We start from the raw sequence: 14,368 nt of genomic DNA on the forward strand, positions 1-14,368 counted from the left end.
ACACAGCTGGGCTCGGTGAAGAGCAGTATAACTAAGGAGTGACGGTGATGCGACAATATTTATATGTGCAGGCGGAGCCTGACATCTGTCGTCATCACGTCACCTGCCTAAAGGCGTGATTAGAGGTGGCTTCAGCCAGGACACGCAGGGGCGTGGTTCCCATACATGATGTTGTACCGAGTGAATTGACTGAAAGGGAACCAAATATTCATTCAGTTCAATAGCATTGCTCTCAATATTTAGGAAAACAAGGTGTACTATTCTAACTTTGGTGTGCTTTATTGTCACCTGAGCTCTGCCATTTTGGCTTCAGGAAGCGGGGGTTTGGGAGGGGCCACATCCTCATCTTGTAACTCAGGGGTAGCCTCTGCAGGAGGAGCTGCTGGAGCCATCTTCTTTGAGACCTCCTGCTCATGATCTTTCAGGGGTTTCTCTGCTGACACACTGCTGCATACATAAAACCGTCTGAGTAAATGAAATACTTTGAAGGCCTGTTTGTATTCATGCAAGCATGCTTTGTTCCCACCTCTCTGCTGCGGTAACGGGGGGTGCTGGTTTGTTTGGGGTGGTGGGCGATGGATGCTCCTGTTTCTCAATGGTCAGTTTCACTAATTCCTGTGTGCAGAAGGAAAACACTACTCTGTGAATGTACCGTGACAAGACATTTCCAGCACTGCCAACACCAGCACAAAGGACATTACCTTTACTCCATCCAGCACTGCTTTGATCACATTCTTGACGGAGGCCACGTTTTCCTGGTCGTCCAAATCGATGCCATCTAGCATCACCTGGTCGGCCCAGCGGATGAGGTTGGCGAGACTCTGATACACACGACTATGGCAAGAAGACAGCGCCGAACTATAGAAACAGTGGGAGATGGAGGTAGGGTGATGGAATACGGGACAAAACCGTGGGAAACAATGTAGAAGAAAAGTCAGGAAGAACCAAAAAACAGGATGTATGAGGATGATAATTATGGTGTACAGGGGATTAAACAACAGGTGCAGAAAAGAGAAGAATTTAGGATACAAACAGTGAGGTGTGGAGAAAATTAAAATGGACTTGTTAGTAAAGAATAATCACAAAAACACAACTGATTTTAATTTATCTCCCATCTATTCAACTGTCCATTTTGAAGGCATTTGTTGGGGAACTACAGAAACACTCAACTAAATTTGGGAATTTTACGAAAGCCAACAGGAGCATGTAAAGCCACATGGGGAAGCTAGGTGTTGTTTCTCCAAGTAGTTAATTGTATATTCAGACCTAACATTAAGGTGTGGCAAAAGCCTGTATCAACGTGCTGCAGTTGATTCACTCTGCAAAAATACCCATCTGCTGTCTCTGCAGGACTTATCCCTAAAGTGAGCAGGAGACAACAAAAGTTACCGGAATTAGAAGGAGGGTTTTGAGGAATGGAAAGATATGCACTACAGGTTACATTCCAACTGGGTGTATTGTACTTCTAATAAATAAGGCAGCATGAAGTGCCCTGTCAGTAGGACAAAAGTTTGTAGTCTGCAGAGAGAGAGAGCATTACGCCAGCTTTTTTTTTTGGCAAATGAGCACTTTATTCAATCCACACTGCAGTATTCAGGAGTTGCACTCACTGCTGGCCTTGTTATTTGAGCAATATTGACTTAAATTGCTGTAAACAATCCAACAGAGCAGACTTCCATGTCCGTTTAGCAATTGGCTTTTTATCCAAAAGAATCAGGGCAAACTATAAATAGACAGAAATGATATTTTAACTTGCATAAAACTTCAACTATGATTTATTAGGACTTCTTGCAAATGAAGTCAAATCCTCATTCATGGCAGATTCTGTGTGGCAGCAAGAATTCATCAACTGCTTCTTAAGACATGGTTAAGAAAAGTCACTTCTGACCTCCATACCTTCATCAGATCTGACTGATAGGGGAAAGCACAAAGACAAGACAGAGAAGTTCCAACATGTCCTGACAATCCACACAAAACAGCAGCTAGGGTTTCTTTCATAGGAGGAGTTTAGTGAATGAACTGACTCACACTGAGCCTGAATGGTAATCTCTTTTCCTCAAAATTAAGACTGTGAATAATGTGACATCAGCAGCATCACGTACTGTAAATGTGGTGTGTTATAGCTTAAGGCATGAAGTACGAGAAGCCTTGAAGTGACTGATGTTATCAGACATCAATTTTCACTATTAGTAAGCCAAAGCAAGTACGTATCATGCAGTCAGATATGGTTTAAATTATGTCACGAGGCAAGAATGATAGCAATGAACTATACAACATCACAAATAGATAGCATAAGATTATAGCTTGTTGTAAGAAATGCCAATTAAAAAACTCCTGTAGTTCAGGGAATGTCATCTTTAAGAAACTGACCCACATTTTTCATCTAGAGTTCTTACAAAAGCTTGTGACTCACCTATGTTGTATCCGTGCTTCCACCTGAACCAGAGGCAGGATTGCTTCAAGAACCTTGCTGGCAGAGCCTGGTAGCATTTCCAGCACTTTCCTCTCCACCATCATTTTGTCCACGATTGCCTTGAAATACTTCAGAGCACTGACCACTTCTTTCTCATGCTCCTCAAGTCTGTTAACCTTCTAATGACAAAAAATAAAAATAAATAAATAAATAAATAAATAAATAAATAAATAAATAAATAAATAAAAATTATAATAATCACAAAATAAGCTTTACAGATATTTATATTTTCCAACTTTTTATATATAAAATATGACAAGACAACATATTTAGATTTAGAACAGTCTAGGTCAGGTCTGCCATCTGCAGCTCTAGGGCAACACATGCTTCTGCAGTGGCAATGATCAAAAATAACATGCAAATAAAGATGTTTAAATTTCATAAAAAATTGTATATTTAGATGTGTTTTATTAGCCTATTGGCCACTTCACTATTCAAACTTCCAGCCACACATTCTTTTTCTGAAATCCACTAAAGCAGCATTTTTATAGCTTAAAGTCAAGTTACTTAGAAGAAAAACTTTTATAATGTAACAAATAATTTTTATATGCAGTTTTATTATGACAGTAAGTAGTTTTCTTTATTTTAGGTGTCTAGTGAAGAGATGACTACACTCACTGACCAGAAAAGGTCTCCCATCAGGCTGGGTGGCCTGCAAGACCACCAGTTGATTATCACTGTTCTAGCACATTTTACAGCTCTGAACAGATTGCTTTTGAAAAAGAAGGGGCCGACATATTTCTTTTGATTGTAAAAGTTGTAGACCCCTGCTTTAGGTTCTTCAGTTTTTAGTTCGGTTATTCCCATGATTTGCTCAATGTTTAAAATATCTCTCCACTGATCTGGCCTCAGTCTCTCTTCCTTCTATTCACATGCAGTGTTTCCCCTAGGAAATTGGTCTTGGGGGGGATGGGTGCGCTACTTGTTTTATGAAAACATAAATTTACGTGACTCACCTTCAATTATGGTAATAAATTTATACATACATGAATATTTAATTGCCTAACTACATCCTAGTTAAGGACTCCTCATGATAATTATTAATAATAATTTATCGTAGCAAATTTTTATTGATAATAAGTGATCAGAACTGTGTGCAGCAGATGATCTGAGTCCAGAGTTCTCAGTTTGAAACCTTCTGGAGCTCTTCTTTGTGACTCTAGGTGTGACAGAGTGTGGATGGTTGATTGTCTCTTTTGTGTCCCTGATGGAGACTGGAGACCTGTTCAGGTGTCTCTGGTGAACTGGAGACCTGTCCAGGTGTCTCTGGTGAACTGGAGACCTGTCCAGGTGTCTCTGGTGAACTGGAGACCTGTCCAGGTGTCTCTGGTGAACTGGAGACCTGTCCAGGTGTCCCCTGCCTTCACCCTAAGGCAGCGAGGACAGGTTCCAGCCCCACCCTGACCCTGATTAAGAACATGGAGGAGGATTTTTCTTTAAAGCAGGAAACAGACATTTAATTATAAAACATGATTTATTTTATGTTAATCTGAATCAGTTTARTGTTGTTTGTAAATATATTTGACAGTTTTGTAGGAATGAACAAGTTTGTAATGTTTGTTCAAAATAAACCTGCTTCTTATGACTTCTGTAACATGTTTTAAATAAAATATTATCAGTAAAAAAAACTCAAATCATGTCCTTTCTAAGAATTAGAACTCTCTTGTAGATATAAAGGATAACATTTAGAAAATGCAATTATGCAACTATCAAAAAAATGTCCTCTCAGTCACTGAAAATAATTTATTTACCACATTTTAAAGACTTTGATTATTATCTGGGCCCTTAAGGGTTAATGCTCCTGAATGGGACTTTCTGACCTGCGGTGTGTGACAGAGAGGAGAGGAGCTTGATGTTTGAGTCCAGCAGGACCTGTACAGCAGCTGATTCTGTCTGGATTTGAGTTTACAAACTACTCTGGTTAGTTTTTTTCAAAGTTGAGGGACATTACAGCTGCGCTGCTGATCAGCGCTATTTATAGAACATGAACGGACTCGCGGGAACCTGGTCGCACGCGGGGTCTGTTATGGTGATTCTAAATGATTGAACAGGTAACAGTGCTGTGGTTTCACCTGTCGCATTTTATTGTAAAGAAAGAAAAAGTAGCTTGCAAAGTTGTTGCATCGGTGCAACGTGATTAAAAGCAGAGTTTTCATCGCGCGCGCACACGTCTTCCTATCTTTGTGAGGACCACAGACAGCACTCAGCCTCACTCTGCACTGTCTTTTTTCCCCAAGTTTGGTGAGAGGTGGATATGGAGGGACGCAAAAAATAGCTCTGGACTTGATCTGGACTTATTTAAATAAAAATGACTACATGCCGTGAAATTCTTAGAGGGGCGGGCCGTCTCGGTAGGGGAAACACTGACATGAGCTTCTTTAGTATTTCAAGACTAGTGGGGAATACACTCATTATACCCAAACCAAAAGAGGCCAGAACGGAGGTATTCATTCAGGAAGCACATTCATTCATTTAGACACCTGCTGAAGTGCAGCCAGAATTCACAGCGATGAGGAGACAGTGAGAAGCAGCAGAGAAGTTTACACACACACACATGCACGCATGCACACACAAAACAGAATACAGCAACACTGCGCATTAGACAGGAAAACAATGGTCTCACAAAAAGGCCAACAAACACACAGACAAGGTGGTAAAGAGACGCATTTCCCATGATACATGTTTTTGCACACACCTTGTTAGCAGGTTTCTCAGTACTCTTGGCTGCCGTCTCGGTCTGCAGCTGCTTTCGATTTTTGGATGGAGTCCTCTTGATCTTGGGCGAGTGGAACTTGTCCTTCAATATCATGGTCAAAGTGGACAGATGGGACCGTTGCGAGTCTGCAGACAGAAGGAAAATGAAGGAAGTGGAGTGGTCAGTCACAGAGTAAACATGCCTGGGGGAGCAAGAAATGATCTATAAACAGATGGCACAGGCTCAGTGAAGCGCACAATGGTGCTCTTCTAAAATTGAGCTCAATTGATGAGTTTTATCTGGACACCAGTCAGATACTAGAACAAAGCTGGAATTTTAAGACAAGAATACAGCAGAGAGTTGGTACTGAACTGCAGCCTCTGCATTTTTATCTTTTTTTTGTTTTGTTTTGTTTTGGACATAAATCTGCTGGCCAGGCTCCTTTATGTCTGTGTATGAGACAATCACAGAGCAGACAAGTGTGGATATAATAAAACACTTTATTTAGAACTGAGATGAAAATCACTCCATGTTACCCTTCTGACAGCAGCTTCTTAACAGCCGAGTAATTTGGCAGTTTGATGTGTTCATTGTAGAGAGTGACAGCTGCATCAAAAGACAGCATAGTTCCCCGATTCCGTTCGTTCTACAATAATTGTTCGCTTGCTCATCGTCTGCCTTCACCTCTTTGTCCCTCCCTCTGTCTGCACACAAAAGTAAATCAGGAGATACAGTAAATGCTAATAACAGCAATGGGAATCAGCAGGAAGCATGTTTTTTTTTTATCAGTGATAAAATTACACTTCTAGTTGCTGTAATCTCCCCTCAGCTTGGTGACAGTGGGAGCCAGCATTCCACGGCCATCAGCGTAAAAACAACAAGTGCTGAGCGGCAATCAACAGCAGGAAAACACCACAAACCGGTTTTCCAGCTGGGCCATTCTTTCATCTTCACCATCGATCAACATGCCACGCACATATCCATCCGGCTGTTCTTTCTCTCCCTCCCTCTAATCCTCCTCATCCCCTTACCCCGAGCAAAAAGCCAAAGATCGCTGAGGCAGCCAGAGACGACTGTGTCTCATTAAAAATGTTGATGAGAATGCTCCCAGAAGAGCTTCCTACTGATAACAAGATATGAGAAAGGATAGGAGGAATGTGTGACCCTTCAGTTTCCTGTTTAAGACTGCATTTTAAAAAAAAATCTCTGCTGTGCAAAAATAAGCAACACAGACTGCTTTGTAATAGGAATGTGCGATATGGCAAAAAATTCATATCACGATATACATTATGATGAGTGGCGGTAACGATATATATCACGATACAAAACTTATAATAGAAAATAAATAAATCACACATTAATTGAGTGGAATAAACATGTATAGGTAAAAAAATTTAGACCTTAAAATCTCCGTTTTTAAGGGACACTTTAAAGTCTCCCATAAAAATCTAAACTTAAGAGAGCTCTACCTGGTTGAATCAAAAAGAAAAAAAATATATATATACTGTATATATATAAAMWCACACACACACACACACACACACACACACACACACACACACACACACACACACACACACACTATAACTTTAATGTAATRGATATCTGCATCCATTGGATGTTGTGTTTGGAATCACCMGTTTCGTTTTAAGGTGGTAAAACAAATTGCTTGTATTTATTCCTTTCTACACACTTTGCAGATTATTTTTTCTGTACTCCACATGTTATTCTGTGCGCGCTCTGGCAGGGTTACAATCATCCCGTTTATGCTTTACCTTTTTTTTTTTGGAAAGACAGTAGTCTACCGGCCAACCGCGCAATTCTTTTTTGATGATGTAACCTGCTGGAGTCAAACAGAGGAAGCGGGAAGCAGCCTGGCTGAGAGCGCAAATGAAGTGGGGCGGGGGACATAACTTATCCGGACCTGGTTCGGGTGTGTGAAAATAAACGCCGAACTGTTTACGTGATGGTGCGTACTCCGGTCGGCTGCCTACCGACCACACTGCCTGATGCGGGAGGAGCGTGCGCCGCAGCACATGGTGACGTAGTGAGGTGAATGTCAGTGCAGGTGAAGTAGTGCTCCAGGACGCACAAAAGCTCGCTGAGTCTGGACCTCGTTTCTCCTGCGGTCATAGCGCGACGCCGCATGGCCAAATGCGCGCGCACTCCAAAGCACGACTATAAAACTCAGCCTTTACTGTTTCCTTGTACAGCGGGGAAGCGCTGTGGGAAAGGGTGACAGTCAGACAGATCTCTATCATAGGACAAATTTATATCGTTTAAATCGCGCATTCCTACTTTGTAAGCATGAGTAACTTGTGTTGCAAAGCTGATTTAATGAACTAGAGTTACTGGAAACCGGTCTCATTGAACTTCATTACTTTTAAATCACATTTGACCTAGTTTTTATTTTCCAAATAGGTCAAATCAGACATGTACATGTGTAAGCCAAAACTATGCCCCAACATGCTTCTGATGTGATACAAAGTAGTTTCAGGTATTCCAAAAATGTTAAATTTTCTATTTTATCAGAAAACAAAACACAATATAATCCTGAGGGACAGAGACAGTTGTTTCTTTATGATGAGTTGTGTGTTACTTTGTGATGGGTAAAACTAACAGTGAAAGCTAAAAACAAAACACCATCTAGTTCAAGGGAAGACAACAAGCAATAGTTTATCAGAGTGGACTAGTATCTGGACACAGTGAAGACCTAAGAAAAACTCTCATCAACAGATGTCTGGAATGATGCATTGTAGCCTATCCACAGGGGATGTTGTGCAGCTTTGGTGCACCTAGATAAAGCTATTAATTACATATTTATGACTAGCAGTTTCAGAGGGATTTTTACTTTTACTTTTGTACCTCTAGGTAAGATAAAAGTTTGTTTTCCAAAAGTCAAGTTGCTATGCTGGTGGGATTTTATATTACAGCAATGTGCAGAGGAATTACTGTTCTTTTGATTAAAATAAACCTGATAATTACTGCTTATCACCAAAATCCTAATGTGGAGGGCAATATTTTTGCTGGTGTGTGTATATTTCCAAAATATTTCATGAGCCACTGGACAATCCATAGACCATACCATACCAAACCATCGACAACTGACCTTAAACAAGAACACACATACACACACAGATATATATATCTCAGTCAATTTTGCAGATACTGACCTAAAATTATGTCTGGCAGTAGCTGACACAGGGCTCAAATACATGTTCTGAGCACTAACTGTTCAAAGTTTTTGTTTTGATTGCTCAAAGTTTTTGTCTTGTTTTGCCAAGATATCCGTTGATAACTGTCTGTTAGCAAAATGTCTAATTAACCATTGAATAAGTTTTATTGAAACTTTCTAGAAAAGGATCACTGGATGTTGTTGTGAATTAGTGTACCTTGCCCCTCGCACAGTGAATGCTGGACATGGGCACCAGTGACCCAAAAAACCCAAAAGGAAAAAGCAAGTAAAGATGATGGATGGATGAATGGATGGATAAAAATAATTGCTACAGCCAGCTGACCTTGGTAAACAAAAAATGGTATAGTTCAGATGTTCCTATAGATAACTGAGAAACAATCTGATGCAGTTGTAGCCAAGTCATTCAAAATGCATAGGGTTAGGTTAGGTTAGGGTTGTCCTTTCCCAACCTAAGATGATGTCAGTTTAAAATGCTGACATGAAAGATGGCAGGCAACAAGCATCTTTAAAATAGTTTTCATTTTAAATCTGTTAACTTTTTACCCATCAAAACCACAGGGCCTAAACCTACCATCACAGTTTGCTGTAAGCTTCAATCGCCTTTGCAATGTGTCTAAAGTTGTAGTTGAGGGAATGACATTAAAACACGATATAAAAGCTCAAAAATGTCAATTTAGCAAAACACCCCCCTTAAGTTCTAAATAAATGATAATGGCGAATATCTAAAATCTGACTGGCAACCTTAAACAGTGAGGTATTTAGCAAGGAAACTACTCCTGTATGCATAAAAATTGCTTACACAATTTTGTAAACATTGTCAAAATTCAATCTAAACACTTTAGACTGAGTCTCTTCAACAAAACCTGAGATATTCTTCACCACTTGGTGCAATCATAAAATCCCTAGAAGCTTTTGAGCTGATTAACTCAAAGACTTTGTTCCACAATAAGCAAACATCCACACACACAAGGGTTGTAAATGTGTGGATGATCCAGGGAGAACACACCATAACTGTTAAATGCCTTGCTTTTAAATCAATCAGGTATGTATTTCACATCCTATAACTGATTTAACAAACCTCCACATTTAATTCTGATGCCTTATAATGCAAAAAACACCTTTCCAAAATCAGTGTCCTTTCTGCAAAAACAACCACTTTGGGATTTCCCTAACAACTGTAGTAACACTAGATAATCTGCAGATCTTCTCAGGCAACAAGATTCCATAAGACAAGGTTTTTTTAAAGCATCTAACTCAATGTGTTTTTAAACAAAAATGGGACTTTTTTTGGATGGCTCATTCAGACGACTCATCTGTATTTTTTCCCTAATGCCAAATTAATGGATGAGACACTTCTTACACCCTGAAGGCATTTACATCTTGTAATTGTATCTACTACTGGTTGTTCCATCTACTTAATAATATGTTTTGTTCCAAGTTTTTTGGTGAACAAACGTTGTTCTAGTTGTTGACACGAATTACTGGTAATGTGTATAACTAGTAGGGCTGCAACGATAAGTCAACACAATCGACTACGCCTATTATAAAATAAGTCAATGTGGCATTTTAATGTTGAAGCATCGTATTACTTACCCACTTAAATGTTTATTTGTAACTGCAATGTAATCCACAAACTGCTGGGGGTAGAATCACTTCTATTGTTTGTAGGGATGCACTGATATGAAAATTTCAGCCGATATCAATATCCGATATAATTATTGGTGTTATGGCCGATAACCGATATTTACCGATATTACACAAACATACAAGTTATATTATACATATACGCAAAAACACACTTGGGTCTTTTTTTGACACTGTAAATAAACAACTAGATCTCTGACATGGCTCCCTACTTCAGTTATTCCTGGCTGCGCAGCGTCATTATCACTATCACGATCAAACAGATGCTGCTCAATCAACCATCTCGCCCCCCAAAACAGAAACACAAAGCTAAAAAAGTGAAAAATTAATATCGGGCATTAATATCGACCCCGTTTTACATGTCGGACCGATATCGATATTCTAAAAAATGACCAATATCGGCCGATACCGATATTAAATACCGATATATCGTGCATCCCTAATTGTTTGAGGTTGCATTGTTTACAAAAGAAGAACATGGCTGTGCTGGTCTGTAAACCACAGAAAACGATGCGGCAGGCACATCAAAATAGCGATAATGGCGGAACAAGAAGACGACTGCGTGAAAGAGGAGAAAAAAAATAAGACTTAAACTTTCCAAAGTTGGCTACAATGTACCAAAAATCAACCAAAGAAAGTAAAATGCAGACTCGTTTTTCTATGCCAGTACAGCTGCAGTGAAAACAAGCATCTGGGACGCTAACATGCTTCAGCTGTGATTATGTCCTCTCCAGATGGGTAAGTTTCAGAAAGTTAGCTTGTTCGTCAGGATGATGCTTTACAAATCTTAGTTTTAGCGACTGATCACTTTGTGCTGTAACTAACTGTCTATAAGTTTTGTTAGTTACCTCTCAGAAAACAGTGTATCTTGGAAATGGAGATATTAGTTACGCAAACGTTAGCTAAAGCTTTAAGTGCTTCATATTAAATCACTGAATTATGGTTATAATCCATCCTGTCTCGTCTTCTCCAGGTTTTTTGATGGCGTAGAAGTCTCATTTGTAAATTTGTACTGCATGATCCAGCAAGATTTAAAGCAGGATATATATTTTTTTAACTTTTATGCAACTGAATGTCACTTTGACCAAAGTAATTCTTTAGTTTATTTTGGACGTGAACTACCCCTCATGCTGAAGAGGCTCACATTTTGAGTTATTTGCACATTAGCTGTTAGCTTCTCTACTTGCAGTTTAATATGTATTATGTAATTTAATTTTTATTGTGTTTACATGTATTAATGTTAAAATAGAACCAAGTAAGGTATTAAGTTTGAGCTTCAAATTCTTATGTTTCATGAGTTATTTTAATTTGTAGTGAAAATGTTACTTTTTAGGTAGACTGGATAACAAGCTGACATTCTCAGGTGTGAGCAGGAGAGATGTGCACTGGAGATGTAACAGGAGGTACGCTCACAGGAAGCTTAGATGGACGTTGACAGAAATAATTGTTGACTAATTGAAAAAATAATCGCAGATTAGTCGACTATCAAAAAGGTATTCAGTTGAAGCCATAGTAACTAGCAAGGTGGCAGGTTGATGTAGCTGCTGTTAAGTGCAGGTATGACCTATACAGGACAGTGGGTCAGCTCATAACTGGACCACCCACTGAAAAACAGACTAGAAGCAGAGTGGAAGGATCCAAAGGAGGTTGTACTTCAGGTTACACACACAGATGTCATCTCCTGCTGAACATGTTCTTGGTGAAAGCGTGTGTATGACCTGCATTTAACAAATGACTTTTGCCAGTTTTATGAAGGCAGCAAAATTCCCAAATTGTTCCAGATGCTGGGGGGCAATGACAGAGGGGGAAAATAACCCGATTTGAAAGAGCGTGTAAAAATGTTGAATTTATAAACAGAAAAAATAAGATTCTATAGACCATTCTTGTATATTCCTGCTTCTTCTTCAATCAACAACAACCTAGATCAATTTTATGGGTGGGCATGTTTTTTCCTGCCAGGTGCTCTTTTAAACAAAATCTGCAAAATAATTTGCCTAGAATGCTTATCCTTAATAACAATGCTTTAATATTTCCTTCATGTTTCTTTGTTAATTATTCGCTTTTGTCCTTCAAGTAGATATTCAATTTTGCACTGCATAGTTTTCAGTCTACAAAATGACAACACAGATTGAGTAACTGTGTACTGCAATGTAAAGTGAAAAAAAGTGGAAGAGCTGAGCCATGATATTATTTCTTCAAGGCAAAGCCTGCTGTAGAGCAAGAAAAACGAGTGCAAGTTAGAGGCACATGAAATAACCAGCAGGGAGAAAATTTGAAAGGAAAAAAAAAAGAGAGAAATTCAACAGGAGAAAGTTAAGGACTTGATGAATAATTTATTCTATCTGTTGTCGTGGTTTCTTCCTGCTGGCTGTGTTCAGTTTTCATGAAAGATTTCTCATTATATCCTTGGTAACCAACAAGAAGTACTGCAGGAAACATGTTGTGGAGCTGTGGGTATTTCAGCTGAAGCTACAGCACTAGAATGATCCTGAAGTGAGGATGCCTTGGTTGGGAACGGGGTAACAAGTGTTTGGAGAAGTAATGGAGGCTGAAGGCCAGTGGTGTGTTTTCCAGCTTTCCAGCTGTGTTGTATAAGCACGAGTATTGAACCAACTTACAGAGTAAGTAAATGGCATGGTGGATGTTAAGAGCCCAGTCCACTTAACATGTAATAGTTTTAAAGTAGACATATCATGCTTTTAAATCCCTCTTTTTCACATATAAATCATTCATTTGGCATCTATATACAGTGGAACGGCAATGCTTTGGTCAGAATTCCTCCTTTTTGTAAATTTCACCCCTTTCTGAGGTGTGTCTCAAAGCAGCTTGTTTTGATACTGTCCCTTTAAATCCAAACGAGATGCTTCACCTCCCACCCACCTCTGGCTTCCAGAGCGGTTCATTCTAGTTTGATAGAGGGGTTTACATCTATCCAGCAGTGCAAAAACGTTTTATTTACAAATGAATTAAAAGATGTAAATAAGGGAACACTTGTCCATCCAGCCTTCTATGTTGGAGCCCGAGTCTGACCCAGAGAACGAAGATGACAAAATTGTAACATGTCTTTTGTTTTGTTTTCTTTATTTCTGCTGCTGTGAACTCCATCTCAACCAGCATGTTATACTGTCAACAGCTTCCACAAACATCCCCTTCAGTACGTCAACGACTAGCAAAGTAGAACCAGCAGCAGCCATGGGTCAATGTTCAGGAGTAAATATTAGTGTGGTGATAGAGATGCTCTGTGTGCAGTGTTGCATGGGAACAGACTGCCTGGTCAAGCATGACTAACAGAGTGTGCTCACACAGCAAAATGCAATCTATATTGCAGATCCATATTAAAAAACAGCAAAGCAAACCGTAGCGGTTAGTGCATTGGTGCAACATAAAGATGTAAAGCTAAAAAACAGTGTTCTCACTGAACAAGACATGACTGAGAATACGTCTCTGGATACAAACTTCTGCTCTGTCAAAATATGGCACTTCAAAATATCAAAAACATCTGTTAATAAAAAGTGCTCACGTTCACATTCTTACTGTTTTACCCATTTCAATATGTGATTATAGTTTAAATATCCATATGCAGAAAGAAAAAAAATAGGACACAAATGTTTCTCCTATCTCTATTGTGTAAATAATCTACACACTAGAAACTGAAACTATGTGGAACGAGTTTTCAGTAGAGATATGCTACATTTAGCCACAACAAATAGCATGTAATGGCACATAAAAACTAAATCCAGCTGAGCCTAATCTCTTGGTGGCATTCCCATGTGTGTTTACTAGTATAAAGTGTCAACACACAGTAGGTTTATAAATGTATTTTAGTTTATTTTCTATTAGCCTGCTAGAACCACTTCTCTTGAATACAGCCAAAACACACTGTTTCATCTGCATTTTCAGTCATCTACAACAATGAATAAGTCTGTAAAGCTATTCTGCATATTATTTTACAAACTAAAACAACCACAAAAAGACAAGCATTAAAATACACACATCAGATTTTGAATTAAACTATAGCATCAAATAAGCTTTAATGCTCGATCTCAAGGCTTCCGAAGTTAAACAGAAATTGCTGGCCAGTAAATACACAAATTGTAGTAAAGTGTTGAATGTTGTGCTGAAATTGAAGGCAGTGCATACCTAAGAGTTCTGGAAAATAATGGTCACTGAGTTTATGACAGTGCTGTACCAATCGATTATTTTCTAATCGATTATTCTAACAACAAATCTAAAAGTTATTCTGATGTGAGTGCACTGGATATTTTAAATGTTTTCATCAAATTAACAAGAACAGTTCTTTAATATTGTAATATTTTCTGTAATAGTTTTTTCATGGACACAAAATATGCACTCTAGAGTC

At 38.9% G+C, this 14,368-nt stretch overlaps 1 protein-coding gene across 9 annotated transcripts in view; it reads right to left on the bottom strand.

The window, feature by feature from the left end:
- The window catches only part of rapgef1b (Rap guanine nucleotide exchange factor (GEF) 1b), a 61,938-nt gene that overhangs the window by 22,837 nt on the left and 24,733 nt on the right, over positions 1-14,368 (bottom strand). For 5 of the 9 annotated variants that reach the window (XM_014006561.1, XM_014006564.1, XM_014006563.1 and 2 more), the window contains exons 2-6: positions 5,169-5,314; positions 2,414-2,592; positions 702-858; positions 527-615; positions 289-447 (exon numbers count right to left, since the gene is read on the bottom strand). In XM_014006561.1, coding sequence (XP_013862015.1) covers positions 289-447; positions 527-615; positions 702-858; positions 2,414-2,592; positions 5,169-5,314 — 730 coding nt within the window. The remainder of the gene's footprint in view (positions 1-288; positions 448-526; positions 616-701; positions 859-2,413; positions 2,593-5,168; positions 5,315-14,368) is intronic. The other 4 variants (XM_014006562.1, XM_014006565.1, XM_014006559.1 and 1 more) reach the window with 2 other exon arrangements.

Source organism: Austrofundulus limnaeus, unplaced genomic scaffold (assembly GCF_001266775.1).
Source record: "Austrofundulus limnaeus strain Quisiro unplaced genomic scaffold, Austrofundulus_limnaeus-1.0 Scaffold36, whole genome shotgun sequence".
NCBI lineage: Eukaryota > Metazoa > Chordata > Actinopteri > Cyprinodontiformes > Rivulidae > Austrofundulus > Austrofundulus limnaeus.